General features: G+C 56.0%; 2 protein-coding genes across 5 annotated transcripts in view; both read left to right on the top strand.

Annotated features, from left to right (window-relative positions):
• Window positions 1-12,595, top strand: part of SFXN2 (sideroflexin 2) — a 96,520-nt gene extending 83,925 nt beyond the window's left edge. For all 3 annotated transcript variants that reach the window (XM_075935570.2, XM_075935569.2, XM_075935571.2), the window contains 9 exons: window positions 1,924-2,022; window positions 3,122-3,197; window positions 4,951-5,036; window positions 7,625-7,685; window positions 7,941-8,007; window positions 8,785-8,834; window positions 9,441-9,490; window positions 10,462-10,509; window positions 11,054-12,595. In XM_075935570.2, the coding sequence (XP_075791685.1) occupies window positions 1,924-2,022; window positions 3,122-3,197; window positions 4,951-5,036; window positions 7,625-7,685; window positions 7,941-8,007; window positions 8,785-8,834; window positions 9,441-9,490; window positions 10,462-10,509; window positions 11,054-11,153 (637 nt within the window). In that variant the 3' untranslated portion in view covers window positions 11,154-12,595. The remainder of the gene's footprint in view (window positions 1-1,923; window positions 2,023-3,121; window positions 3,198-4,950; window positions 5,037-7,624; window positions 7,686-7,940; window positions 8,008-8,784; window positions 8,835-9,440; window positions 9,491-10,461; window positions 10,510-11,053) is intronic.
• A 10,991-nt stretch (window positions 12,596-23,586) lies between these two features.
• Window positions 23,587-27,731, top strand: part of WBP1L (WW domain binding protein 1 like) — a 93,081-nt gene continuing 88,936 nt past the window's right edge. The window contains exon 1 of one of the 2 annotated variants that reach the window (XM_075935566.2): window positions 23,587-23,791. In XM_075935566.2, coding sequence (XP_075791681.1) covers window positions 23,602-23,791 — 190 coding nt within the window. In that variant the 5' untranslated portion in view covers window positions 23,587-23,601. The remainder of the gene's footprint in view (window positions 23,792-27,731) is intronic. The other variant, XM_075935565.2, reaches the window with a different exon arrangement.

Raw genomic sequence — 27,731 nt, 5'->3', positions numbered from 1 at the left:
TTGTGTTAGCAGGGCCTGTCTCTTGCTCACAGCTCCGCTTAGCTTGATAGTAGCCAAGTCTTGACTGTTGTTACCCAGGTGTGATACTCGGGCTTGTTTCAGGCCCTGCTCTTACTACCGTCCCCGTAGAAACCTGGAGCTCATGGAGGGAATGTGTCCTTGCTCTGAGGTTACAGCAAGTGAACTTCCTTGCAGCTGTTTCTGCCGTTCATCTTTTTGTGTTGGGGCTGTTAGTTTCTAAGGGGAGTGAAAGGCAGACTGGTCAGTTTCACTCTCCTGCCTTCTGATCCGTTTCACTGTCCAGTTCCAGCGCCGCATGGCGGGTTAGTGGCCTGCAACCCAGCAAGGAAATGTTAAAATCCAGTGCAAAGGCACCGTTTTAAAGTCCTGCTTACATTTATTTTGTTTGATTTTTAAATCCCTTCTTTCTCCCCCAGATTCTAACACATCCAAATATTTGAGCAAAAAATGAGTCCTTTGCCCAATTAAAACCACTTCTGTCCTTTGCTTCTCTCTCCTTGTTTTTCTTCTTTGTCTTATTAACAGATTCTGTTGTTGATTAAAGTCCTTTAATTATTAACCCAGAGCCAGTCCTGGGTGCTCTCTGCACTTTTTTTTTTTTTTTTTTTAAAACTAGCCCCTCCTGGTTCCTTTGTATCCTCTGAAATCCCAGATCCCACCGCTGCCAGCAAGGGCTAATGTTGAGGAGAGGCCGTTCCTAATCTGTAGCATGTTTCCTTTCTTGCCCTTGAAAAAACCTCCCTGTTCTAGTGTGGTTCAGTGGAATTAAAAAGGTTCCCCCATATTTGCCTTCCTCAGTGTCCCCCGTATCTCATTCGAGGAGAATATTCTAAGAACATACGAACAGCCAGACTGGGTCACTCCAAAGGTCCATCTAGCCAAGTATCCTGTCTTTCCACAGTGGCCGATGCCAGGTGCCCCAGAGGAAATGACAGATCAGGGAATCAAGTGATCCCTCCCCTGTCACCAGTCCCAGTTTCTGACAAAGGCTAGGGACACCATTCCTACGCCTTCTGGCTAATAGCCATTGATGGACCTAACCTCCATGAATCTATCTAGTTCTTCCTGAACCCTGTTAAAGTCCTGGCTTTCACAGCATCCTCCGGCAAGGAGTTCCACAGGTTGACTGCGTTGTGTGAAGAAACACTACCTTTTCTTTGTTTCAAATCTGCTACCAATATTATTTGGTTCCCATACAACAAACTAGGGGTTACAAGTAACTAACTTCCTTATGTCTGGTGTGGAGAAAGATCTATACTATAAGCATTTATTATCACATTCCCCCTCCTTATGCTCCTCTTTTCTGAGCTGAAAAGTCCCAGTCTTATGAATCTCTCCTCGTTCCGAACCCCTCATCGTTATCGTTTTTGTTGCCCTTTTTCTGAACTTTGCCAAGATATCTCTTTGGAGATGAGGCCTCCACATCTGGACTCAGTATTCGAGATGGGGGCATACCAGGGATTTATACAGAGGCAATAAGGTATCCTCTATCCCTTTTTAAATGATTCCTAACATGCTGTTTGCTTTTTTGACGGCTGCTGCACACGGAGTAGCTGGTTTCAGAGAACTATCCCGAGTGACTCCAAGGTCTCTTGCGTGGCTATAGCTAAACTAGTCCCCATGATTTTATACGTATGGGTGGGATTCTGTTTCCGGTGTGCTTTACTCTGCTTTTATCAGCATTCACAGTCACTTGCCGTGTTGTTGCCCAGTCGCCTAGTTTTGCGAGATCCTTTGGAAGCTCGTCGCAGCCTGCTTTGGACTGGCCTGTCTCGAGCAGTGCAGTGTCACGGTGGCAGCCAGCGGTAGCTCCCCGGCCTGTGGAAGGGGCTAGCTCAGCCCTGTGACTTGGGGGGCAGAGGGGGACATGCACGGGCTGAGCTCTGGCGTCTGCCCCCTCAGGACGGTCCCCGCGGTGGTGTTCTGGCAATGGGTGAACCAGTCCTTCAACGCCCTGGTGAACTACACCAACAGGAACGCAGCCAGCCCCATCTCGCTCACGTGAGTATCTGCTCCCGCCTCGCCCCAGAGCCCCCAGGCTTCTCACCCGGGTACCCACCCTGTCACCAGGCGCCTGCTGTCCGCACACTGCCCTGGGAGGTACCCCTGCGGCGCAACCCAGCCCGTTCCCTGCAGGCTGGGTGCGCTGGGCTGCTCTCCGGGCCGTGGCATCGCTCCGCTGTCTGTGCCCTGGCGCAGAGCTGCTGTCGCCATGCCCAGGACCAGCCCCACGGCAGAGTCAAAGGCACGACCTAGATTCCTCTACCTTCAGCGTCGCCTCCCACAGGCCCCTAGACACACCCAGAGGGGCCCCCCCCAAGCTCTGCGTTAGCAGGAGGTCATCAGCTGGGACCAGCAAGGGGGGAACAGTCCTTCCGCCACCCCCATGGAGGGGACCATCGCGCCACCTACTGCTCCCTGAGGTCACTAGCCTGGTTGAACCCTTCTGCTGCCGTGAGAACTACCACGCTGGACGCCCGGTGCCACCAGCCCCTCATCCTGCCTTGTGACACCAGGGCACTGTGGTCCCCCAGGTCCATTCGGCTCTGCAGGGGCAGTGATCTGCCCTCGTGCCCTGTATCGCAGAGCGGCATGTGCCAGGGCTGCTGCCCTCTGGGGGCTGTGGAACGCACCAGCCTTCCTAGCGGAGAAGGCACGAGGGGAAACTGAGGACAGTGGGAGCGACGGGGAGTTGGATTCCCAGCCGGGGCACGTCGTGAGCTGCAGGATTTCAGCTCCTTGGAAGGATGCTCTGGCGTTCACAGAGGGTCGGCAAGCACAGTCCACGCGCTGAGCGGTGTAATATCGACCCATTTCACAGAGGGGGTAGCGGAGGCATGGGAAGATGAATCAAGCTGGGAACTGAACTCCGTTTCCCTGCCTCGCAGTCCTGTGCCTTAACCACTAGGCTGTGCTTCCTGCCTTAGGCTTGGGTCGCGGCCAGGTGGCAACGCTCCATGGGTGGGAACCGCAGCCCTGTGGGAGGGCGCTCCAGTCCTGAGCCTGCCGGGGTGTCCCATCCTCCCCCAGGCTGCGCGCTGGTTCAGGCAGCCTGGGAAATGCTGAGTTCGAGTTTTCCCTCCTGTCAATCGCTGTCTAGGCAAATCGGGGTGGCTTACGTCACCGCCACGGGCACGGCCCTGGCGACCGCCGTGGGACTCAACCTGTACACCAAGGTACTGGGGCGGGGGGCGGGGGGAGGGAGCTGAGGGTGGTGTCGCCATGGAGGGGGGGGTCTCTCTCCTTCTCCGGCAGTGCCAGGGGGCAGGAGATCCGCACCGGCCGACACCCTGTCGCCCCAGTCTCCCCCACAGCCGCTGGCGGGGTAGCGTCCCCAGGTGGCGGGGCAACCGATGGCCCTTGCGATCAAGCCGTCGCGCCCGGGCCGACCCGGTTCCAGAAGCCTATCCTCCCACGGCTTCCTGCAGGAGCGCCCGTTCCCCGTGGACGAGCCGCGGGCCGAGGTCCGGAGAGCTGGCGTTTCCCGCCCCTGCAGGAGCTAAAATCCCCCCCCCCCCCCTCCAAGGCAGCTCTTCTCCATTCCCGTACGAGGCCCTTCCTCCCGTCCAATAGCATGGCCCCGATGCCTCGCCCCACCTGCCCTGGCACTAGTCCCTCGCACGCTGGGAGGCGCTCGCCCCGATGCCTCGCCCCACCTGCCCTGGCACTAGTCCCTCGCACGCTGGGAGGCGCTCGCCCCGATGCCTCGCCCCACCTGCCCTGGCACTAGTCCCTCGCTCGCTAGGAGGCGCTCGCCCCGATGCCTCGCCCCACCTGCCCTGGCACTAGTCCCTCGCACGCTGGGAGGCGCTCGCCCCGATGCCTCGCCTCACCAGCCCTGGCACTAGTCCCTCACTCGCTAGGAGGCGCTCGCCCCGATGCCTCGCCCCACCTGCCCTGGCACTAGTCCCTCACTCGCTAGGAGGCGCTCGCCCCGATGCCTCGCCCCACCTGCCCTGGCACTAGTCCCTCGCTCGCTGGGAGGCGCTCGCCCCGATGCCTCGCCCCACCTGCCCTGGCACTAGTCCCTCGCTCGCTGGGAGGCGCTCGCCCCGATGCCTCGCCCCACCTGCCCTGGCACTAGTCCCTTGCACGCTGGGAGGCGCTCGCCCCGATGCCTCGCCCCACCTGCCCTGGCACTAGTCCCTTGCACGCTGGGAGGCGCTCGCCCCGATGCCTCGCCCCACCTGCCCTGGCACTAGTCCCTCGCTCGCTGGGAGGCGCTCGCCCCGATGCCTCGCCCCACCTGCCCTGGCACTAGTCCCTCGCACGCTGGGAGGCGCTCGCCCCGATGCCTCGCCCCACCTGCCCTGGCACTAGTCCCTCGCACGCTGGGAGGCGCTCGCCCCGATGCCTCGCCCCACCTGCCCTGGCACTAGTCCCTCGCACACAGCCGTGCCACCGCCTCTCCTGAGAGCCTTGCTGTGGAGAGAGCAGCAGGTTTCTCCGGAGATCCCACTACCACACCTGCCCTATTAGGTCTGTCCGGTGCTCCCTGCAAGGCCCTGGCTGTGGATTTCTCCGGCCCTGCTAGCGGCATCTGGCAGCAAGTTACCAGCCCGCGGTAGCAGGGGAAGTGGGTTTAATAAGGCAGTTGGGTCTTGGCTTTTTCCGGCTTTAGCGGCTGGGTCTGATTTGGGTGGATGGCGGCAGCTGACGGCCCTGCAGGGTGGAGGGTTTCGTTGAAGGCCCAGCCTGTGCGGCAGCAAGCAAGCGTCCCCTACGCACGTCTGCTTCTGAGTCCGGGAGGTTCACCGTCTGAGTCACTCCTCCCACTGCGCTGTTGAGGGCACCAGCTCTCCCGCTGCATGTGGCCTGCTGGCTCCCAGCAGGCTGAGGCCTGGCAGCTCGTCTCACATAGGGGCTGGCGAGGCCAGTTCCAGGACTCTTGTGATGGCCGCGCTCACCTCGGTCTCTTTCCTCCCCTAGAGAGCCCCGCCCCTCGTGGCACGCTGGGTCCCGTTCGCAGCCGTAGCCGCTGCCAACTGTGTGAACATCCCCATGATGAGGCAACAGTAAGTCTGTCTCTCGGCTCCGGCCAGCGGGGCCTTACCAGAAACCACACTAGGACGGCGGATCTGGAGCTGCAGGCAGAGATGACTTCCCTGGGCTGGCTCCTGTAATCAGGAGAAGGGCAGTGTTAACAAGTCCTGGCAGCCAGGACTCCTGGGGTATGTCTAGACTACATCTCTCTGGCGCCAGAGGGATGTCAATTAGACATACCGACATTGCTAAGGAAGCGGGGATTTAAAAATCCCGTGCTTCATTAGAATAAAAATGGCCGTTGCTTTTTGCTGCCGCGGCACTTTGTCGCCAAAAAGCGGCAGTCTAGACGGGGATCGGCTGGCAAGGAAAGCCTTTTGCGACCGATCCTTCTGCCTCGTGCAATGAGGTTTACAGGATCAGTCGCACAAAAGGCTTTCCTTGTTGGCCGATCCCTGTCTAGACTGCCGCTTTTTGCCGGCAAAGTGCCGCGGTGGCCATTTTTATTCTAATGAAGCGCGGGATCTTGAAATCCCCACTTCATTAGCATTTTCAGTCTGTCTAATTGACATCCCTCTAGCGCCAGAGGGATGTAGTCTAGACATACCCCTGGGTTCTGGTCTTGTCTCTGTTGCTGGGTGGGCAGGTCGCTTCCCCCTCGCTCCGATAGGGCGGATGGCCCTGAGCTAGCGGGCTAATGTCTGGACAACTCCTGCCATGGTAGGAAGCCTGAGGAACGCGCTCAGCAGCACTCCCAAAAGCCAGCATGTGCCTGCGCCGTGGGGGGAGCTGCCCCCGGGTTCTAAACTCCCAGCAGGACCGAGGAGAGATGAGAGGCCTGGGCAGCATCTGCCTGGCTTTGTGCCCAGGGCTGCGGGGTGGGCGGGATTATTCTGGGCCCCACAGCGGCCCGGGCGTTGAGTAAGGACGGCCGTCACGGGGCCGTTTTGACCACGCTGGCTGCATTCCTGAGACGGGGAGGTGCTATTCCCAGCAGCCCCCCATAGGTGGCAGCAGTGCCCAAGGTGTTAATTTCACCTGCCCCCCCTGTGCATTTCCCGCCTGGAGAAGGGCAGCCTCGGGGGTTGGCAGTAAATCCGCTGGGAACACCAGCCCATCGCCTGACCCCCCTCCAGAGCGGTGGTGCGACACCTCGCCTGACTGGTGTGTTACAACACCGCTGGGTGGGGCTCGCTCGAGGAGGTTGCCGTGGCTTTGTTCTCCTTCCACCACAAAGGGGTGGGCCGGGAGCGGATGAAGCCCAACCCAAGTGAGCTATAGTGAAAGAAACAGCCCAGCACGCTATAGGGGAAGGGCCATGTGGAAGCACCAGGCATTGGCCCGCTGCCTGAGGACGGACCCGGTGGGCCACGGCCTGCGTCGCCAGGGCAGAACTCCACGTCCATCGAATCCTGGAGCTGGAAGAGACCTCAGGAGTCACCAAGTCCAGCGCCCGGCCCAAAGCGGAATCAACCCCAACTCGATCATCCCAGCCAGGGCCTTGTCCAGCCGGGACTGAAACACCTCGGGGGATGGAGATTCCACCCCCTCCCTCGGGAACCCAGCCCAGCGCTTCCCCACCTGCCTAGGGAAATCGTTTGTCCTAATCTCCAACCTCGACCTGCCCCACTGCGACTTGAGCCCATTGCTCCTTGTTCTGCCCCCACTGAGAACAGCCTCTCTCCATCCTCCTTGGAACCCCCTTCAGGAAATTGAAGGCTGCTCTCAAATCCCCCCTCACTCTTCTCTTCTGCAGACTAAACAGACCCGACTCCCTCAGCCTCTCAAGTCACGTGCTCCAGCCCCCTAATCATTTTGGTTGCCCTCAACTGGACCCTCTCCAATGTGCCCACTTCCTTTCTGTAGTGGGGGGCCCAGAACTGGACACAATACTCCAGCTGTGGCCTTCCCAGGACCAAATGGGAACTTTCCTCTGAATTATAGATTCCCAGGCCGGGAGGGGCCTCGTGGAGCTGCAGGCAGGCCCTGCCGTGTAACAGGCCAGGGACTCTCCCAGGAAGAACTGTGCATTAGAGTAGCGCCTTCCAGTTGTGCCGGGCGAGCTGGGTGCAGGCTGTCCGTGCCATGCTCTGCTAGCTCCGTGCCGGCTCGCCGGGGCTGTTGCACTGGGGTTATTGCTGGCACTGCCAGCCGGGGGCACGGTGCCGTCCCAGGGAAGCAGATGATAAATGAGGGGGTCAGAGGTGACGGAGGGGCACCAGGGAGCCCAGTCACGGGCCAGGCCCCCATGTGCGATGCACCGTACAGTGACAGAACAGACAGGGAGACGCGGCAACCTCTCTGTGCCTCGGTTGCCTGCATGGATCTCGGCCGCCTGGCGGAAGGGCCCAAGTCTCTCGCCTCCCCTCACTCGGATCAGACGGCTGCCCTTCCCACAATGCACTGGGCTGCCCGATGGCCCTAGGGGCTGGGGTCAAGGCCTGTAACCCCCCCGGGAGCTGATTTCGGAGGTGTTTTCAGCCCCTTGCGCAAAGGCAGCATGGGTGTGGGAGGGGCCGATGGGCTATTCCGCACTGTGGGGGAGGCCCCCCCTGTTTCCAGGGGGGAGTGGCCCAGGAGGCTGGGTCTGAGGCACTCATGGCTCCCTGTCTGTGTTTAGGGAGCTCATTCATGGGATCGTGGTGACGGACGAGCGGGACTGCGAGCTGGGCCGTTCCAGGGTACGTCTGGGGCGGGGCAGGGGGGCTGTTCCGTCAGCCTCTGCTGTGCTGGCGTGGCCCCGATTCTGCGGCACGCAGCCCGGACTCGCGGCCCCAGGGAGCCTGTTGCAGCGGCTGGGGGGCGAAACCCCGCACGGGTCAGAGATCCCAGGCTTGCTGCCTTGCTGCCCTGGCCGGGCCAAGCCTAACACGTTTGCTCAAAGCACGTTACCCCTTTGGAGGGTTTTGGCTGACTCTCCGTCGTCTTGCGTTCAGGTGGCTGCAGCCAAGGGGATTACCCAGGTGGTGGTCTCCAGGATCGCCATGGCAGCGCCGGGCATGGGTGAGCCCCCACGACACCTCCCCCACAATCCGCCACCGAGACAGCCTGCCCACCAGTCGGGGGGCTGGCGGGAGACGGGACAGGGCTGGGCTGGGAGCCAGCTGGCCGCAGAAAGGCAGTGCCCAGGCAACCGACTGAGGGTGTGCCGGGGGTAGAGCAGAGGTTTGGGAACTGCTGATGTCTGGGGGCTAGTCCCGGCCCTGACCCCAGAACCTCTGCCTCAGTTTCCCCATTAGTACGGTGTGCAGCATACCTTCCCTTCAGGGTGGCCTGTTCCTGTCTGCAGGGCGCCCCGAGCCCCTGTGATGGAAGGCACGGCATAGGCAGTCCAAGTGTTGCCCCGTTGGTCTGGAGGACTATTCCCTTCTCAGACCCCTGGGGAATTCCCCCCCTCTTGTTCCTTAGTTCCCCCCCCACCCCCACCCCACACGCACGACTTGGCCACTGGGGGTGGAAACCTTCCCCTTGTCCCAGCGCCCCTCTGGTCCCTGCCACTGGGGGTGCTGCAGAGCGATGGGAGATGCCCCGTTCCTGTCCCTGCCGTGGTTCGGTGCGGGGTGCTCGGTCGGAAGGCAGGCCGGGGATGTTGGCCCTCCCGGGGCAAGCGCCCGACGGTGGGAGCAGGGGGCTGGTGGGTCTGACACAAAGGGCGGGGAGGCATCGGGACGCCCTCCCGTCACGGCTCTGTCCTGGGGCGTGGCGCTCTCTGGGCAGCCCCTGGCTCTGCTGGCAGCCAGCTGGGCTGACGGGCGCCTCCCCCGCTCTCGTTCTGGCTAGTTCTTTTGCCGATTCTCATGGAGCGGCTGGAGAAGTTCCCCTTCATGCAGGTGAGTGGTTGGCTGGAAGGGGGAGTGGGCTGCGTCTCTCCTCCACTCGTGTCCTGTCCGCCTCCACCCTCGGGTGGCCAGACTGCTCCAGGGCCGTCCCCCCCCTTTCCCTCAGGCCAGCCGGGGGGCTGGGTGCTCATTTGTGCCCTTTCGTAGAATCCCAGGACGGGCAGAGCCCTCTGGAGTCACCGAGTCCAGCCCCCTGCCCAAGGCAGGACCAGCCCAACTCAATCATCCCCCTCCAGGGCTTGGTCCAGCCGAGACTCGCTCACCTCTAGGGATGGAGGTTCCACCCTCTCCCTAGCGAACCCAGCCCTCTGCTTCCCCACCCGCCTGGGGAAATCGTTTGTCCTAATATCCAACCTCGACCTCCCCCACTGCAACTCTTTCCTCAGCATCCCCGCCCCTGCTGAGTGACAGGGGCCCTCTGGGGCTCCGTGTCCCCAAGGGAGCCCCCAAAAGCACGTGGGTCTAAAGGAGATGAACAAAGGACTTGCCAGACTAGATCCAGTTGCAGATTCTCCCTCCCCCCCATGTTGGGCTCCTCGGGGGAGGCAGGACGTGGGCTGATGTTCCAGGCTCACCCCTGGCCTGCTCTCTTGGCAGAGAATTCGGGTCTTCCATGCGCCTCTCCAAGTGCTGCTCGTTGGGGGCTTGTAAGTATCGCTCTGCTCAAGCCGCCGCCCTTCCTCCGTTCCGGCCTGGCGGCGGCGGGGTCTAGCCTCTACGTGAGGCAGCGCTGGGGGACAGAACCCAGCAATCCTGAAGCCGCCCCTTGCTCTAACCACTAGCCGACACTTCCTCTGTAACGCAGGCCCCAGTAGCAGGGGAGGAGAGGCTGTTCACGCCGGCGGTGCTGAGTGGCAGGGGTGCAGCGCCCCACTTCACTCCAGCACGGGACCTTCTCCTTGGGGTGGAAGTAGAGTCCAAGGGCCCTGCTGTGCCCGACCGTCCCTCCCCCGTGCTCTGCTCTCTCCGCTGCTGGGGAGCATACCGGGGTCTCTGGAGCTCCGCAGGGCCCAAGCAAGGCCCACTGCTCTGGACGCTCCCAAGGGGTGTCTGGGGTCAGCCCCCGGTGCTCCCCAGCAGAGCCTCCGAGCTGCCCTAGCTCCGGGGGTTGCCAGCACTCGGGCGGGCCGGGCCTGCGGTAATTGACAGAAGCGTCTGCCATTGGGGCGGAGGCGTGAGCCGGATTTGCCGGCGGTCGCATCCCGCTGGGAGTGACTCCGGGAGCACGTCCCCGCCGGAGCCTCTGTGCTAACCGTGGACGCCTTCAGCCCAGGCGCGAACAGAACTTGCCCCCACACCGAAGTGCTGTTCTCCTGGGACACCCCCCCCCCCCCCCGCGCTCTACGGGGGGTGGCCTCGCTGGATTGCCCACCCAGCACCAAATCGCCCAGCCTCCTGGCGTGCCACAACCCCACACGGGCCCTTTGAAGGGAGAGCGGAGTCGGGTTTCCCCGGGCTCCTCGCCTCCTGAGAGCTCAGCTGACCCACGGGGTCTGGCGCTCGGCCACGGGCCCCCAGGGGAGGTTGCGGGGCTGTCGGTGTCCCCGTGGGCTGGCGCTCGCTACGAGAGCAGATGTTGAGTTTTCGCCGGTAACTCGTGGCTTTCTCTGTCCTGCAGCCTCCTGTTCATGGTGCCGGTTGCCTGCTCGCTGTTCCCACAGAGATGGTACCGGCTACGTTGTTCCCTCCTCACTTAGAACCCCAGAACCCTTCCCTTGCTCCCCTCCGCGCTCCCCAGGGTCATGGGAAAGGCCCTACCTCTCCCCAGGAGCTCAGCCTCCGCTGCCCTGCCTTGCCAGCGGGTTCGACCTGTGCACAGCGGCTGATCACCGCTCGCTGTCCTGAGTGGGGCGGGGGGAGCCGAGTCCCCATCACTCGGTGCTCTGCCCCGGGGGGGGCTGGACTCCCTGGGTCTGTGAGCTCTGCCTGGGGGGGGGCGGGATGGGGCTGGACTCCCCGGGTCTGTGAGCTCTGCCTGGGGGGGGGGGGGGAGCGGGATGGGGCTGGACTCCCCGGGTCTGTGAGCTCTGCCCAGAGGGGGCGGGATGGGGCTGGACTCCCCGGGTCTGTGAGCTCTGCCTTGGCTCAGCTGGTGACTTGGTCCCATGGCCTGTTGAGATCTGGCTGCGGAAGGCCCGGCCCAGCCGCAGGGCCGGGAGGACTGGTGCAGAGCCGTTGCCAGCCTGACACTCCATCTCCTCTCCTTGCAGCTCCCTGGCGCTGTCTACCCTGGAGCCGGAGCTCCGAGCCTCCATACTGGCCAGGCGCGGGGACAACGTGCCTTACGTCTATTTTAACAAGGGACTGTAAAGGGAGCCGCCCCGCCCTGCCCTGCCCCGCGCTCCCTGGGGCCCCCTGCAACTGGAGACGAGCTCGGGACGTACCAATCGGACCCGGATCCCCACACACATGCGCGCGTGCCACTGCCAAAATATCCAGGGGGCAGATCTGGGGCTGGCTTCCAGCTCCTCTTTGATCTAACCCTGTAGCTCCTGCCACCCCCCCCCCCCCCAACTAGATTTGGGGCCTGCCTCGGAGTGACGGACGCCTGCTCAGGGCACTGCCCCTGCTGTGCTGGTCCTGGGGAGCAGACACAGAAAATCTCCCTCTTCAGCACAGCTGCCTCTGGGCAGCCCTTCCGCACCGCTGGCTAATCTAGGGCAGAGCGCTCCTGCTGCCTTACCCCTCCCCCGGGCCTGACTCATAGACTTTAAGGTCAGAAGGGACCATTATGATCATCTAGTCTGACCCCCTGCACAACGCAGGCCACAGGATCTCACCCACCCCTCCTAGAATAATCCTCTCACCTAGATCTCTGATATTGAAGCCTTCAAATACTTTGAAGGCCCCAAGCTGCAGAGAATCCTCCAGCTGTGACCTGTACCCCATGCTGTGCCATGTGTCACCGAGTGTCTGGGTCTGATGGCTGCCGGGCTTCCAGCCTGGGGCACAGCACATGGCTGAAGGCTCTTGCAGCTCTCGGCCCTTCTCTCTGTTCCCTCCCCTGCCCGTGCGCCCCCAGTCGCTGGGCGACCCACACATGGTGCTATCTCCCTGGTGTTCCAGGAGGCAGGAGGGGCCCTGCCCTTCCTGTCGTGGGTCAGCTACAGCACAATCGCCCCAGCGTCGGTCCCGCTGCTGTTACATGTGGTCAGAATTTGGCCCCCATCTTTACCCACCTGCCTCCGCCAGCCCCCAGCCTCTTCTGACCAAATAACTAGCGAGTAACCAAACGAGGTTGCAGCCTTAATCAACTGTCCTGGCCTTTGTCTAACGACGTCAGGCCAGATTCTCAGCGTGCGAGCAGTGCACGCAGATACCTGCCCACGCACAGCGAGCACTTGCACACGCACAGGGACCAGCGTGTCTGGAAGTATTCTAGGTTCCAGATTTGTTACTTTACAAGCCATATAACGGACAATGAAATGCCCTGACGTTTACATGCTCTGGTTCTTTTAAATCCACCGGGCTATTGCCTGTAACTGGAAGAACAGACAATCCCCATTGTTTGTGTAGGTCCTACCAGCACTCGACACAAGCTACTCTTGGCTCTGTGCAGCTGGAAGTACGGATTGGGGGCAAGGTGCAATTGGTGTCCATTTCCGCTCCTTTTAAGATGTGGGAGGGAAAATTCAGGAATCACAAGAAAATGGAAGAGTGAGGACATCTGAATTTTAGCTTTTGAAAGGGAGAAGCGGTTACAAGTAATGGAGAGCTGGGAAAAATAAAATCCGATGATTGTTAAAATCGCCGCCAACCCTGCTGTTGTGTTTGCCATGGACAACAGCCTGAGCGCCTTTCAGTTTGGAGTATTTTGAAGATCTAATGTTGGGCATCCAAATTCTGCCCTGTCGTCCGTGGGAGCCGCAGGGTTTGAGTTGGGTCTTGGCGAAGCCAATGGAGTCACTGAAGGGGTGCTGTTTTGATCGTGCTTCCCACCCCAAAGCACTTTACTAACCGATCCAGAAAGACATCCAGGAGCGTATGCCTATATCCTAATGTTTCACTTCACCCAGCACTGAAATGCAGCCACCTCTGGGGTGGAGCATGGCAACTGTTCAGTAGCAAGGAGCAGCCCTCCACCACAGGAACTGAAAAATGATGCCGTGTTGAAACCAATCAGCAGGAGACAACGTCAGCGCCTCTGGGTGGAGTTGAGCTCTCGCTGGGGGAGACTTGTCTGTGCTAGGCCTCCTTGGTGAATGTCTGTTACCATAGTGGCTAGGAGCTCCGCTTGGGGACCAGCATGGTGGGGTGCTAGGCCCTGTACAGCCACAGTCTAAAAAGACGTCCCTGCTGCCTTCTGGTGGTGCCAGGCAACACGCACATGATTATAATTAAGACATTTTGATTTGGCCTCCCTGTTCTGCGTTCCCCTTGTGGGGTTCGAGTCTCCCCCACTCTTGTCTGTCCCCAAACCCCAGTTTACCCCTTTGCACCCAGTAGTAGTTGCGCAGTTTATTTTTATTTTTTATTATACGGGCACCCCGGATGGGTGCCTAACCGTACAAGGCCGGTTTAGCTTCCGGGGTACCAGGGAAAGGGGTTCGGGCCCTCCCTCTCTCCAAACCCCAGCCCAGGGCCCTGAGGTAAGGACCTAGGTGCCCACTCAGTGAAGGGGGCTGTAACTCCTAAACTCCCCCACTCACGGGTCCAGGACCCTGCCCTGAGCCACTTCCCCAGTTCCGAGTCCACGTCCGCCCGGTGGACACGGGTTTAAGCTCACCCTGGTTGTCCACGCATCGCTTGCTCTGGCGTCCGCCTCCCTCGGTCTCCGGTCTCGTCGCTCCTCTCCTGCAGCTCCTCCCCCGCTCGGGCTTCCTTAGCCCCTTTTAAATATCCCGCCATGGCGCCCGGGACTCTGCTCCCCCAACGTCCACGCTCCCCCCTCCTGACGCATTTGGATGACATCCTGAGTGACGTCATCCCCGGACAGCTGATGGGCCATGTCCCCCTCTTGGCCACCCGTGCTTCCTCCCACAGGGCCCCAGCTAGGCTTCCTCGCGGGTTCCTATCCCTGCTCCACAGCTCCCCAGACTCCCCGATTGGGCGTTCGGGGCGGGGTTCTAGTGCGGGGCGGAGGCGCCTCGTCACACTCCCAAAATTAGATGCAATTGCTAGGTAGGATTTTTGTTCTTTTCCTTCTTAAAAAGAGAAAACTTGTTCTCCTTGGCCTCTGAGGCTAGGACAAGCAGCAATGGGCTTAAACTGCAGCAAGGGAGGTTCAGGTTGGACATTAGGAAAAAGTTCCTACCTGTCAGGATGGTTAAACACTGGAATAAATTGCCTAGGGAGGTTGTGGAATCTCCATCACTGGAGATATTGAAGAGCAGGCTGGGGTTGCGTAGGCAGGAGGGGTATCTGCCATGACGACTGTTTGATAGTTCGGTTATTGTACATGGGTGAGGGCTTAAATCCCTCCTAGGGACCACTTGCGAAGTGCGCCTGTCCCTGTGTTGAACCAGGCTGTGTCTCCGACACACAAACGCGGCCTGGAGTTCTGGCTGCCAGGAGAGACCCAGACCGGCCTTTTCTGCTCATCGGTAGAACTCTCCAGGTGGCACTGGAGCCTCGGAGCTAATAATCGGGCTGTCCTGGCCCGAGTGGCGCAGGGTCTCGGCCACGGCTGTGCGAGCTGATCTCTTGCCGAGTGCAGACCGGACTCCCCAGGACGTGAGAGCAACACGCCCTTCTGACTAGCCTGGCACAGCAGTCCGGGCGGGCCGTTGGCGATGCCCCCAGCCTGTTGGGAGATGAAAGCTGAAACGGCCGCGTGGAAGCAGTAGCTTCCCTCCGCAGTTGGGGACTTGACCACCAGCGACCGGGCTGTTGCCGAGGGTGATCAGCCGGCAGGCCCGTGTGCTGGAGATCAGGGTGAACGGAAAAAGGCTGAACTCAGCAGTTAAGAGCGTTAAGAGTTACCCTCCCTGTGTCAGTAACGGTCCCTCCCCCTGCTCTGAAAGCCTCCCGCCCAGGCTGACCCCCCAGGCCGACTGAAGAATCCCCGTCCCTTTCCCTCTTGGCACAATTGCCCATCTCTTCCCTCCTCGGTTTGTCGGCATCCTCCCCCTTCCCCTTCCCACCTGCCTCACTCACCGCTTCCCTAGTGGAGCCAGGTGTAACGGCGAGCTGACCTCTAGCCGAGTGAAGACTGGCCACACACATTCCCCCACCCTCCTGCCTTAGTGTGACCAGCTCCCCTTGGCTCCCCATTGTCCTAGGCAGAAAGACCAACCCGCCGGGCCTGCTTGGAAGGCCTTTAGCTCATTCACCTCGATCTCTCTGCCCTGGTTTTCTTTTGCCTCCTTTCCCCTCCCCTCTGCCACCGTCTCCAGGCTCAGGGCCTCCTCCCCCTACCTGCCTGTGACCATTGTCTTTCCCCCTGCAAATCAGCCCCCAAGCTCCCGCATCCCCGACAAACACCCTGGTGAAGTCATTAGGGTTGCCAGATGGTTTAACCCAAAATATCAAACTCTTCCCCCCCCAAAAAAAGAAAAAAAAACAACACTGGGGAAAAAATTCTGATGGGGGGAAAAAAGGAGGGGATCAAAGTTGCTGAGCCAAAAAAAAAGGACCCTGAGAGTTATTTTATAAAAAAAATTTAAAAACAGCGTGGCCCCTTTAAGAAATGGTTTTGAGGCTTTTTGGTTGCAGGCAGCCACCTGCCATCTTGTCTCCCTGCTCTGGGCCAGACAGCTAGTCTGCCCTGCTGTATAACACAGGCTGGAGCGTTTAACCCAGTCGCCCTGAGAGTGCAGAATTATTTGTGCTCAGCAAACGCCCGTCTCCCAGCAGGCCAGAGCTGAAGACAGCGAGAGCCGGGGAGTCGCTGCTTCTCTTGCTCGTTTGTTCCAATGCTTCTAACTCCTGCTTCTCATTTTATCCAGTGCCCAGAGATTTGGAACAAGAGGCACTTTCCGGCTAATCCGTGGCTGGACTCAGACTCAGGCATGATGTAACTTGTGAGTCCCTCATGGAGGTTGTGCTTGTAGGTGAACCTGTGAGTCATTGTCGGCTGTTCTCCACACTCAAACTGCCCTTTAGCAACTGCGGTAAACTTATCCTCCCCTGGGAAAGCCATGTATGTTGTTTTTTAATTGATGGAAAGGGCCCACGTTAAGGAAACTGAGTAAGTAAACTTAGATTTGGAAAAATTAGTTTTTTATTGCTCAGTGTCAGCAAACGTCAATTTCATTGTAGACACACAAAGAAACAGTATTTCCATCAATAATACTACAAAGTCCCAGAGAGGGATAGTAAGAAAAATGCTGTTTGAGATCTTAGCTGTCAACTCCAGTGATTTAGAATTTGAATTAGGTTTGGTGCAAATGGACGGACTAGTAAAAACAAGCATGACTTTCTGACGTAAGAATATTCCCTTTGGATATTTTGACGTGCTCTTGATAGTTTGTTTTAACTGTCATGAAGCTTTAACTTTTTGAACAGGCAGCAGCTTTAAAACAAAAGGAATTTTTTTCTTTACTCAGTTCACAGTCAATCTGTGGAACTCCTTGCCAGAGGATGTGGTGAAGGCTAGAACTTTAACAGGGTTCAAAAAAGAGCTTGATAGATTCATGGAGGTGAGGTCCATCAATGGCTATTAGCCAGGATGGGTAGGAATGGTGCCCCTAGCCTCTGGAAGTGGGTGACAGGGGAAGGGATCACATGGGGATTACTTGATGTCCCTTTTGGGCATCTGGCACTGGCCACTGTCGGCAGGCAGGATGCTGGGCTAGATGGACTTTTGGTCTGATCCAGTATGGCTGTTTTTATGTTCTTATGAATCTCTGTGTCACCTGTCATTAAGTAGTCATCTCTCCCCTGCACCCCAGAAGACTGCAAATAGAAATTTAAACAAGTGAAAACAGAAGAAATTGCTTAACCCGCACTCTCACACAACTGCAATAATTTACATTTATACAAATAAACCAGTGATATCTGTTGACATTATCAACAAAAACTGAATTCTACCAAGCCCCAGTTAAATGCATCTAATACATTCTCTGGGGCGTGCACAGCTCCCTCACCAAGGATTCCCCTCCTGCTTTTACAAAGAACTTTGCCGCACTCAAAACCTCTCATGTCTTCCCAAGACTGATCATTTGTTCACACGCTAACAAAAACACAGAAGACTGTGTCTGACAGCGCCACCTGGTGGTGCCGGCCCTAAGAGTATGTGTGTGTGTGTTCTGGATGGGCTCTTGTTACCGAACTCTTCAGCATGTTCAGGTTGCGTTATGCAGGGGCTAGTCTAGCATGGCTACAGGGAGCTAGCTGGTTCTTTGCCATGACAGGACACTGGGAATATCCACCCATGCTCAGGTGCTGTCCAATGTTCCCTCTGACTTTTTACATTCACGTGCAGAATGCATTTTGCTATGAACACCAGCATGGAGGCGATGGGGCGTGGGGTGGGGCTCAGGGCTGGGCTAGAGGGTTGGGATGGGGGAGTAAGTAACTGAAATCATAGCATTGAGGGCTCTGGCTGGAAGTGCAGGCTCAGGGCTACAGCTGGGGATGAGTAATTTGGGGTGCAGGAAGGGCCTCAGGGTTAGGGCAGAGGGAGGGTGGGGTGCTGGATCAGCCAGGCCCCAGCACTGCCTGGAGCACACCACGCCTCAGTCCCCCGCCCCCCTGGCAGTCCTCAGAGCTGCCTGATGCTACAGCAGCTATTTAAAGAGCTTGTGTACACACACACACACACACACCCACACACACTCACACACACACCCCCAGCAGGCCTGTGCATGGCCGCACACACCGGGCTTTGGAGGGTGCCTGCTCAGTGACCACGAGACTGACGTGCCGAGGCAAAGCGAGAGATGCTGCCGCAGGCCTGATTCTGCCCAGGCTGAAGACAATGCCAGTTTTTCCATTGGTGTCAATGGGACTCAAACGACACCCCCTACCCGCCTGATACCGCCCTTGAGACATCTAAGGACTCCCTCTCTCCAGCACAGGAAGGCCCCCCTGTTCAGAAAAATGGGGCTTTCGGGGCTCTCATCCTGTTGGTGCAGAGTCTCTCAAGGCATGTCCACACTGCGGCACTATTTCGGGAGACTTCCGGTATCCCAAAATAGTGTTTTCTGCTTCTCGACAACATGCCCGTTATTTCGAAGTATCTTTCGAAATAACGGGCGCGCTATTCCAACATCCCGGTAAACCTCGTTCCACGAGGATTAAGACCCATTTCGGAACAGCGGTCTATTTTGGAACCACGCCAAAGTTCGAAACAGACTGTTTTGAAATAAGCTTGAAAGAAGCAACGCAACTTGCATAGCTTAAACTGAGTAGCTTATTTCGAGCGAAGGGAGCTGTCCAGATGTACCCTCAGCTACCCCGAGCCAGGGTCCTCCACCACAGACTGGCCTCTCTGAGGCTATGGCTATCCTGCTGGTTTTGTTGCGGAAGAGGATATGCAAACTGTGCTTTGCGTATCTTCCGATTCTTTTTGCGGAAGAGGTTTTGCCGATAAAAAGCCCCGGGGTCTCAGAGAGGAGCGAGGAGCAGGCCTGAGGCAGAGGGACAAGAAAGCCGACTGGACTAGAGAATGCAAAAGATACCGAGGTAGGCACCATTTTGGCTCCTCCGGTTGCTTCAGCCCAGCCCCTGTCCCGGCAGTGAGCCCTGGCACGCCGGGCAGGCGCGCTGTACCCGACTCGAGGGATGCGCACTGTTTGTTTTGCTGCTCTGCTAGCGATAAGCAGAGCAAACACCGCTGCCTCGCGAGGGCCAGAGGGCGGCGGGGGGGAGGGGGAGTTTTGTTTTGCAAAGCAGCGATACTTCTCTACTGAGCCACTGTGAGCACAAGGCCCGAGAGAACAAATGGCCAAAAATGGGTTGGCTGTGTCTAGACTGGCCAGTTTTTCTGGAAAATCAGCCGCTTTTCTGGAAAATTTGCCCGCTGTCTACACTGTCCGCTTGAATTTCCACAAAAGCACTGACTTCCTACTGTAAGAACATAAGAACATAACATAAGAACGGCCGTACTGGGTCAGACCAAAGGTCCATCTAGCCCAGTATCCTGTCTACCGACAGTGGCCAGCACCAGGTACCCCAGAGAGGGTTGACCGAAGACAATGATCAAGCGATTTGTCTCCTGCCATCCCTCTCCAGCCTCTGACAAACAGAGGCCAAGGACACCATTTTATCCCCTGGCTAATAGCCTTTTATGGACCTAACCTCCATGAATTTATCCAGCTTCTCTATTATAGTCCTAGCCTTCACCGCCTCCTCTGGCAAGGAGTTCCACAGGTTGACAACACGCTGTGTGAAGAAGAACTTCCTTTTATTAGTTTTAAACCTGCTACCCATTAATTTCATTTGGTGTCCTCTAGTTCTTCTATTATGGGAACTAATAAATAACTTTTCTTTATCAGCCCTCTCCACACCACTCATGATTTTATAGACCTCTATCATATCCCCCCTCAGTCTCCTCTTTTCTAAACTGAAAGACTCAGTGCTTCTTGCGGTAATACTATTCTGCTCCCGATCAGGCAAAAGTCCCTTTTGTGCAAAGCTTTTGGCCAGTGTAGACAGCTCAGATTTGTTTTCCGCAAAAAAGCCCCATTTGCGAAAATGGCGATCGGGGCTTTTTTGTGGAAAAGCACGTCTAGATTGGCACAGACACTTTTCCGCAAAAAGTCCTTTTGTGGAAAAACATCCGTGCCAATCTAGACGCTCTGTTCCGAAAAGGCTTTTAACGGAAAACTTTTCCGTTAAAAGTATTTCCAGAAAATCATGCCAGTCTAGACACAGCTGTTGTGTCTTGAAAAGAAGGAATGCAATCAAAGGGGAATTGCATGCAGAAACGTCCCCAGGCATGAGAGCAAAGAGCCGGGCCGGACACACTGCTCACCCCAAAGCCCAGGCTCCGCTCTCTACCCCCCTTCCTTTAACGCTGTCGTCGTGTTTGTGTCTTGGGCGCTGAAGAGGCAGCAGGTGTAACATGGTGAGAGCAGCAACCTTACACCTCCACCATGGGCCTGTGTCCACACCCCAGTCATGCTGATCCCCTTCCCCCACTCGCATTCTGCCCCTCCCCTGCCCCTGATCAGGAGGGGGGGTGGGAATCAGCTTGTGGGGTCTCAGCTCCTTTGGTGGGCACAAGCAGAATCTGCTCTGCTCAGGAAAAAGCAAAGGCAATTTGGGGGTGAAGCCCACCCCACATGGAGCATCCTGTGGCCCCGCACCTGCTTCCCCAGCATGGCCCTGCCCCCCTCTGGGATGGTAGAAGCAGGGGTGCGTGCATCAGAGAGGTTTACCGGGCTGGGAGGGGGCCGCCCATTGCTCCTCTTCGGGAAGATTAGGCCACTTGCCAACTCCTTGTGCCACTGCTCCGTCTCAGGTGCTACGTTCCCACTAAGCCGCACAGCGGCCTAGCAAACCCCGCACGGGCTCAGGGCTGCAGTGAGAAGAGAAGTCTCCCCTAAGTGCTGGACCAGCTGATGGGAGGGAGGCTCTTCTCCCCACCAACCCCAGCACTTAACTGCCGGAGAGAGGCGCTGGAGCTGCTGCGGCCATGGAGAGGCACGTCTCACCTGGCCCCAAGCTTCTGTGCTGAGAGAGGGCCGGGAGTGATCCTCTCTCCCATGTACCTGTAACGGCAGCAGGCAGAATCAAACCTGGGACCTCCAGAGTTTAGTGCGTGAGCCTTTTCCGCATGAGCTAAAAGCCAGCTGGCTCTCTGCCAGGAGCAGCCTGAGGCCAGCTGCGGCAGCTGGCACCCCAGGCAGAAGGCGCAATCGGCGCCCCCGCCTGCACGGCCGTCAATGGCCGTGACGTCATCATCGGGCGCCTGGGCCGGCAGCACCCTGGGCGACTGCCTAGGCTCACAGGCTGCCCCTGCTCTCTGCTAAGGCTGTACAGCCGGTCCCCGACTTACAAACGAGTTACGCTCCAAACACTAGGTCGTAACTCGATCTGTTCGTAAGTTGGATTACATTCACTTATGTACACAAGCGCTGTTCGTAAGTGCAGATTTCGTTCGTGACTCAGGTTCTGGTTGTATAGCAGGTTGGTCGTAAATACGAACAGTCGTACCTCGGGGACCGGCTGTACATTATTCTCTCTGTAAATGGTCTTGGTGCCACCTGATGGGACAGTGCCCCACACCTGGAAGGTGTGTAGATTAAACACCCCCTCCAAGCCCCTCATTCTCAGCCCCACCTAGATCCTGTACCCCCCTCTGGAGCACTCCCTCCCTCTTCCCTGCCCCCCCCCCCCCAGTGTCCCAGCCCTGAGCCCCTGCCTGTACCTCAAACCCTGCATCCCTGGCCCCATCTCAAAGCCTGCACCCCCAGCCAGAGCTCACACCCCAACATTCTGCCCCACTGTCAGAATAGCGAGCCCGTGATATTTCGAAATAACAGGTGTGCTCAATAGATGCAGAGTTGCTATTTCGGGATCCCATTGGCCAACTCCCACTATCCACCTTTCATGTGCACTGGAAAGAGTTTTGTGATGTGCCCTAGTATGGCTGTTATGTGTCACACATTGCCTCAATTTCGGTGTACTTAACAAAATTCATCCCGCATGTGGACATAAATATTCGAATGAACACTGTCAGGCAGGCTCAGGCCTGCCCTGGAAGAGGAAGGACTCAGTCCCTCCCCAGCTGAACAGAGGATTGTGTGGGGTGGTAGGAAACCTTTTAAAGTAGCTTTTAAAGTAAAGATGAATGGAGTTGTCCAGCCTTTGTACTGCTTGGGGCTGGCTGCACACCCGGCAGCCGCTGATTCAAGCTTTTCTTCACACCTGTGAAGGGTAGAAACATAATATCCGATGAAGGCCGTGATTCCAGGGACCTTCACCGCCCTTTCGTGGCTTTAGGACGTTGAAAAGAAAGGACCTGGCCCAGAGTTGTTAGCGTCAGCCAGTGTTTGTTACACAGCATTCTAACTCTATCGACAAAGCAGGACACGAGAGCCAGCCACGTGCCATGTCACAGGTCAAGTCTAGGGGTGTGTCTACACTGCAGCCGGTGCGCGAAATAGCTTATTTCGAAATTTGGCGCTGTCTGCACGGCACTTATTTCACAATAGATCGCCGTTCTGAAACGTCCCTTACTCCTCAAGGAATGAGGTTTACCGGGATGTCGGAATGGCGAGCCTGTGAGATTTCGAAATAACAGGTGTGCTCAGAAGATGCAGAGTAGCTATTTCGGGATCCCGCAATAGCGCTGCAGTATAGACGTAGTCTAGGACTCCCAGTCCCCAACCCGAGTGCAGCATCCTGCCAGGAGAATAGGAGAAGCCCTAAGACAGCAGGTTTAATGCCGATGCTAATGGGAGCACAGTTTTTCCCTTTAGGTTTCACAGGCAGATTCCAGTGACGCTTTCAAATCAAGCATTTGGTAACAGTCGGGAGCATGTGCTCTGCGGGCGGCGCATGCAGGATGGCAGCAGCAAGCTCAGTGGAGAATATGCTGAGAGGAGGTTGTCTTTTTAGGCAAACCTATTGGACATTCTGTGGGGGTCTGTCAAAATCACAGTCCGTTTTGGTCAATTTCATGGTCATGGGATTTTAAAGACCCTAAATGCCATGATTTCAGTTACTTACATCTGAATTTCACAATGGTTTAATTGTAGGGTCCTGACCCAAAAAGGAGATGTGTGGGGGTTGCAAGGTTATCGTAGGGAGGGGTTGCAGTACTGCTGCCCAGGCCTGCTGACAGAGATGGGGAGAGGGAAACGAAGATTGAAACCGCCCCAGAACTTTTAAATTGCTGCGGGAGTGCTGCACAGTGCATTTGGGAGGCTCTAAGGTCGGGGGGGGGAGGGGCTGGTGTGCTCCAGGCAGCACTGAGGGCTAACTGCCCTTCCCCTTCCCCGCTGCGGACAGGCTGATGGCCACACAGCTCTCAGAGCTGGGCAGCTGGAGAGGGGTTGCTGCTAGCCGGGAGAGCCCATCTCTGAACGTAGAGGCTCCCCCAGCAGCAGCAGCAGCAGCATCATCATCATCATCATCATCATCATCATCATCATCAGCATCATCATCATCATCATCATCTGTCAAAGTGGGTTTTTTCCCATGAAAGCTCATTCCCAGATCAGTGTGTCAGTCTAAGGTGCCACAAGGCTTTTCGTTGTTCTTATGGCAGGGTATGGCCACCCTTATTGCCTTGTGCCAACAGCAGCCACCTCTCTGGCCACCCCGCTCTGAAGGCAGCGCAGAAGGGTAGCAATCCTGCTACCTCCCCCTAAAAAACCCTTGTGACCCCCCCCTTCCCCGCATCTTCCTTTTGGATCAGGACCCTCACATTGCGACATGCTGGTCTGCGCTGGTGGAATTTGTGTAGCAGAGGGTAAGAGCACACGGAGCAGCCCCAACGGCCCGGCCACGAGGGCCTCACGACCCTAGCAGGATGGGCGCTGGGCAGCCTGGCTCCGCGGCCAGGGCGGGCAGCGGGTGCTGGTAGCAGTCCCGCCGACTGGGGAGGAGTCAGTGGGGCGGAGGGGGCAGGGGAGCAGTGGAGGGAGGGACAGGACCATGGGGGATGGGCACATGGTGCAGGCCACATGGCTGTGCTGGTGGACATGGCTCTGGGCTCACTTCCTCCCGCCCCTTTCCTGTGCTTCCGCCACTCTCAAGATGGCGGCCGAGCCGGGGTGGAAAAAAAAAAAAAAAAAAAAAAAGCTCTTCCAGGGGGCCGCACTCCAGATGGCGGCTCCCGCCGTCGCCCCGCCCCTGGAGGGGGGTTGTCACGAGCGGCAGCGGCGCCAGCCAATGATGGGCGGAGCGGGGCGTGGGCGGCCCAATGGCAGCGCGAGGTGGGCGGGGCCGCAGCCGGGGCGCCGCTCTGCTCCCGTCCCGTCCCGTCCCGGGCCGCGGCAGGGTTAGGCAGGCGGGGGGCGGGGGGGATGGAGAGCGGGTTGCTCGGCGCCATGGCCCTGCTGCTCTTCCAGGCCCTGCCCCAGGCGCTGCCGGCCAGCGTGGAGCCCGCCCAGGTAGGGGCTGGGGGGCGAGCCCGGGGGGGCGGGGAGCTGGGGGGGGGGCAACGGGGTGGGGGGGCAGGTCTCTGAGGGAGGGGGCCGGGCCGGGGGGGGTTGGCCTGAGTGGGGGGTGCGGGGTGTGGCCTAGGTGCTGCTCTGTGGGGGTGGGGGGTGTTTTGGGGAGTGGGGGTGTTTTGGGGGGGCGGTGCCCCCCCGCCTCTGCCCCCCCAGCCCTGGGAGAGGGGTGTAACCAGGTTACCGCTTTCCCCTCCTTTCTGGGGGGGTGTTCCCATCCTGCGCGGCCCAGGGGCGCCCCCCTCCCGCCCAGCTCCCCGGGGCAGGAGCAGACCCTCATGGGTCACCCCTCCTTTCCTGCCCAGCTTTCACCCCTCTTTCTGCCTCTGTGTTTTCATTTTCTCCTGCCTCTCCCCCTTGCCCTATGCCAGTCCCACCCCTTGATCCCCTGCCAGTCTCAGTGTGTGTGTGGGGGGGGGGTCTGTCTGAAGGGCCCTGGTTTAAAAGGGGGGAAAAATAACTAGCCAAGCCCCAGACCTGTAAATTAATTCAACAGAGAGTTGAATTAAAGTCCAGAGCAGGTTATTACGATCCTACTACGTTCTGACTTCCCGGGTAACCCAGGCCGCAGACTGTCACCCAAACATTTTTGTGGTAAGCTCAAAACTCAAACAACGCACCCGCTCTTGACCGACTGTGACCACAACATTGATGACCCTCCTCCTGATTTTATATATTTGCCAAAGTGGTTAAAAAAATCATTCTTGGCTGAGTGGCATGAAGGCTGCAGGCTTGGAGTGTTGAAATTTTCAAATACAGCAGGCAGTGGTCTCTTCTGCACCTCTCTGTGACTGTAGGAAACTATAGATCTGTTACATCTTCATGCTCTTTCCTATGGGAGCTAGTGAAGAATTGTACCCTATTGTGTTTTCTATGCTATGTCTACACTTGGCCTTTTAATGACCTAAGTGATAGTACTTCTGCCCCTTCCTTTAGGAAATAATATAAATAAATATTTTAGCTTCATGGAAACCACGTATCTCAGCAGTGTGTCATTGAAGGAGAGGTATTATTTCTCAAAAATCGTGGATCTCCGTGTTCCCTTATGCACAAAGATGTGATAAAGTGAGTAAACAGATGTCTCTGGATAACAGGTGCCTCAAACAAAAGGGGATTGATGAGGGAGTAAATGGCAACTGGAATACAAGCACGTTTTTTCCTAGATTACCCGTGTAAGCAATTTGTAGGTCTCATCTTTTAAATCAGTATAACAGCAAAATAGACCTTGGTGGATATGAGAGGTGGGAGTAGCGGAAAGAAGACAGCGAGACAATGGATAGACTGCTTAAAAAAGTTAATGTATTTCATGGTGAAGATAACATTGTTCTTGATAGTATGTATTTCTGATGGAGACCAGATAGAGGCGAGAAGATATTTTGCAAGTTTCCTTTGTATAGTTTTTGTTTCTATATATAAAATTTGCTTATGTTGCTTATTTTAGATCTTAGGTTACCTCTGCATTCTCAAACACCTATGTAATTCCACTGCCTATGATGAGTTGTCATCAGAAACGTGAAATCTTGAAAATAAAAGTTACGACAACATTTTATTCATGTACATCTGCATCCATGTCATGTCTGATTCCTTCCAATCTTACAAAGAGATTGTGTGAAGCTGGCATGGGGCAGCACCTGGACTGGGAGACCAAACGAATGTTGAGCTATTGCAGAGAATGTATTTTGTAATTCAGTAGATGCAGCGCTTAATGATGAGCCTGTACCAAATGCATGTTCCCGAGAGCATGCTCTGTTGCAGGAAGTTCTGCTTTTTAGCGTAATAATAGTTCAGGCTGCTGGTAGTCTTTACCCAACAAATTCCTATAGTTACCCTTACTATATTGCTTTATACTATCTGGACTCCAGTGTGCTTAATTTATCTGTCTCCTTGACCTTTCCTTGTAATTTCAGATGTGTCCAGTAAACTGGAATTTAAATTTGAGATTGTGGATTAGTAAATTAAGGGTTTAAATGTTGCAATTATCTTTAATAATGACTGCTACAGATCAAGAAATTCAGAGTTAAGGTTGATTGGGTGCTTTACCTGCCCTCTGTAGTGACATCAGAAGAGGAAAGTGGAAAGAATAAATCTCTCTGAAATTCAGCTCTGTCAAATCTTGATCCATAATCTCTAAAATGGATTAATCATAATTCTGTGATTGTTGTCTCATACCATTGCAGGGCTGAATAAACGTTGTGGGTGCTTGTTTGGATTTCTTAGTTTAATTACAGCTATATTCTGTGAAGTGTAGCCTGTGCACAAATTTCAGTGAAGTATAATTCATATGAAAAGTATGAAGAGCCTGTTTACTTTTAAGATCATTTTGAGGCAAAATAGTCTGACAGACCGTAAAGGGCATATTTTACAGATCTTCTCAGTGCGATGGATTCACTTGTAAAATGTCTCGGAACACTGATTTTTGAACTTGGCCTAATTTTGGTGGTGATGCCCTTTACTCTTTGTACATAAGGAGGCTGAATGCCTGCTTTAAGTGCAAAATGCAGCTTTAGCTATGGAGCTTTGTCAAGCATTATCATAGTCTGGCATGTCTACGTAATGTTCCAAACTTTTGTATAACATTGCTGCAGGCTTTTAAACAGAGGCCACCTTTCACCTGAGGTGAGTCTGCATCTAGCACCTGCCTCTAGGCAGAAGTATCAGAGGAAAGTAAAAACTACGTAATTCCCCGATGGACGTCGGGGCAGGCACAGGGCCTTTTTAAGCCACATCTAAGGTAGAGTCCTTATAGTGACACAGCTGTATCCATGCAACTGCACATCTGTACTATTGAAGGGAGAGCGCTTTCCTGTTGACATAATTAAGCCAGCCCTGACAAGTGGAGGTAGCTATATGGGTAGGTTCCTGCTGATATGGTGCTGTCCACACAGGGCCTTTTGTTGGTGTAACTTATATGACTTGGGGTGACTTATGTGACTTGGGGGTATTTTTTTTCACATCCCATGAGCAATGTAAGTTATACTGATAAAAATGCTAGTGTAGAAATAGTTTTAGACTGCAGAAGAGCTTTGTTGGCCTAGACACTTTTATTCAATGGGTGAAGTTATTCCTGTATCTTTAAAAGTGCATTGAGAGCCTCCAGGATGAAATCTGTTGTGTATATAATCATGGGTTGTGTTGCACCTCTGCTACAAGATCTTTGGCGTTGGTTTTGACTCACTGATTTCTGCAGCTTTTGGCGGGAGACAGTGAGGATCCAAGTACATGCTGTACTTTCTCCAAATGGGAACCTCAAAGTAACTCGGCAAGTTGGACGAAGGACTCTTTGTACTGTGATAGTTGCTCCATAATTGAGCTGTTTGCAAAGGCTGACCACCTGTGCGTAGCGTGTGTTCCTATCAATTCAAGCTCTTGTTTTGTACATGGCTGCAAGCTCAGAATCCTGTGCAAGTGTTACGCAATTGTCACTGATACCTTTGCTGAGGAGTAGATCGATCTGTGTGCAGCAAATGTAAAATCTGGTTTGAAAATGTTAAATGTATCCTGTTTAAAACCCTGGTGGTGGTTTTTTGGAGGGGCTGGGCAAGGGAGTATCTCGGGCTGCTTTTAACTTGGACTCATAATTATCTTTCTGAGAATCTAGTACAATGAAAAAAACCTTGGTTTTTAATTAACCAAAGCCAAACCAAACCAACTTATTTAAAAATACAACCCAGACATTTCTTATAAGGCCAGTGTGGCTGGTTATAACTAACTATGGCTGGCAGCCATAATGCCATGTTCTTTGATCCTGTCCTTACAAGCCAAACAGGGTTGGGTGAGGTCAGCAGTTGAATCTAAATATCATCATCCAGTAGATGGCATTCTTCCCTCCGAGTCGCTTCTGAACCAATGGCTTGGTATAGTGTTGCTGGATATGTGTCTT

This window comes from Pelodiscus sinensis, chromosome 8 (genome assembly GCF_052426305.1).
Source record: "Pelodiscus sinensis isolate ZL-2025 chromosome 8, ASM5242630v1, whole genome shotgun sequence".
Taxonomy (NCBI): Eukaryota; Metazoa; Chordata; order Testudines; family Trionychidae; genus Pelodiscus; species Pelodiscus sinensis.
Note: the sequence above shows the minus strand (reverse complement) of the source record. Positions and strands in the feature narration are given on the sequence as shown.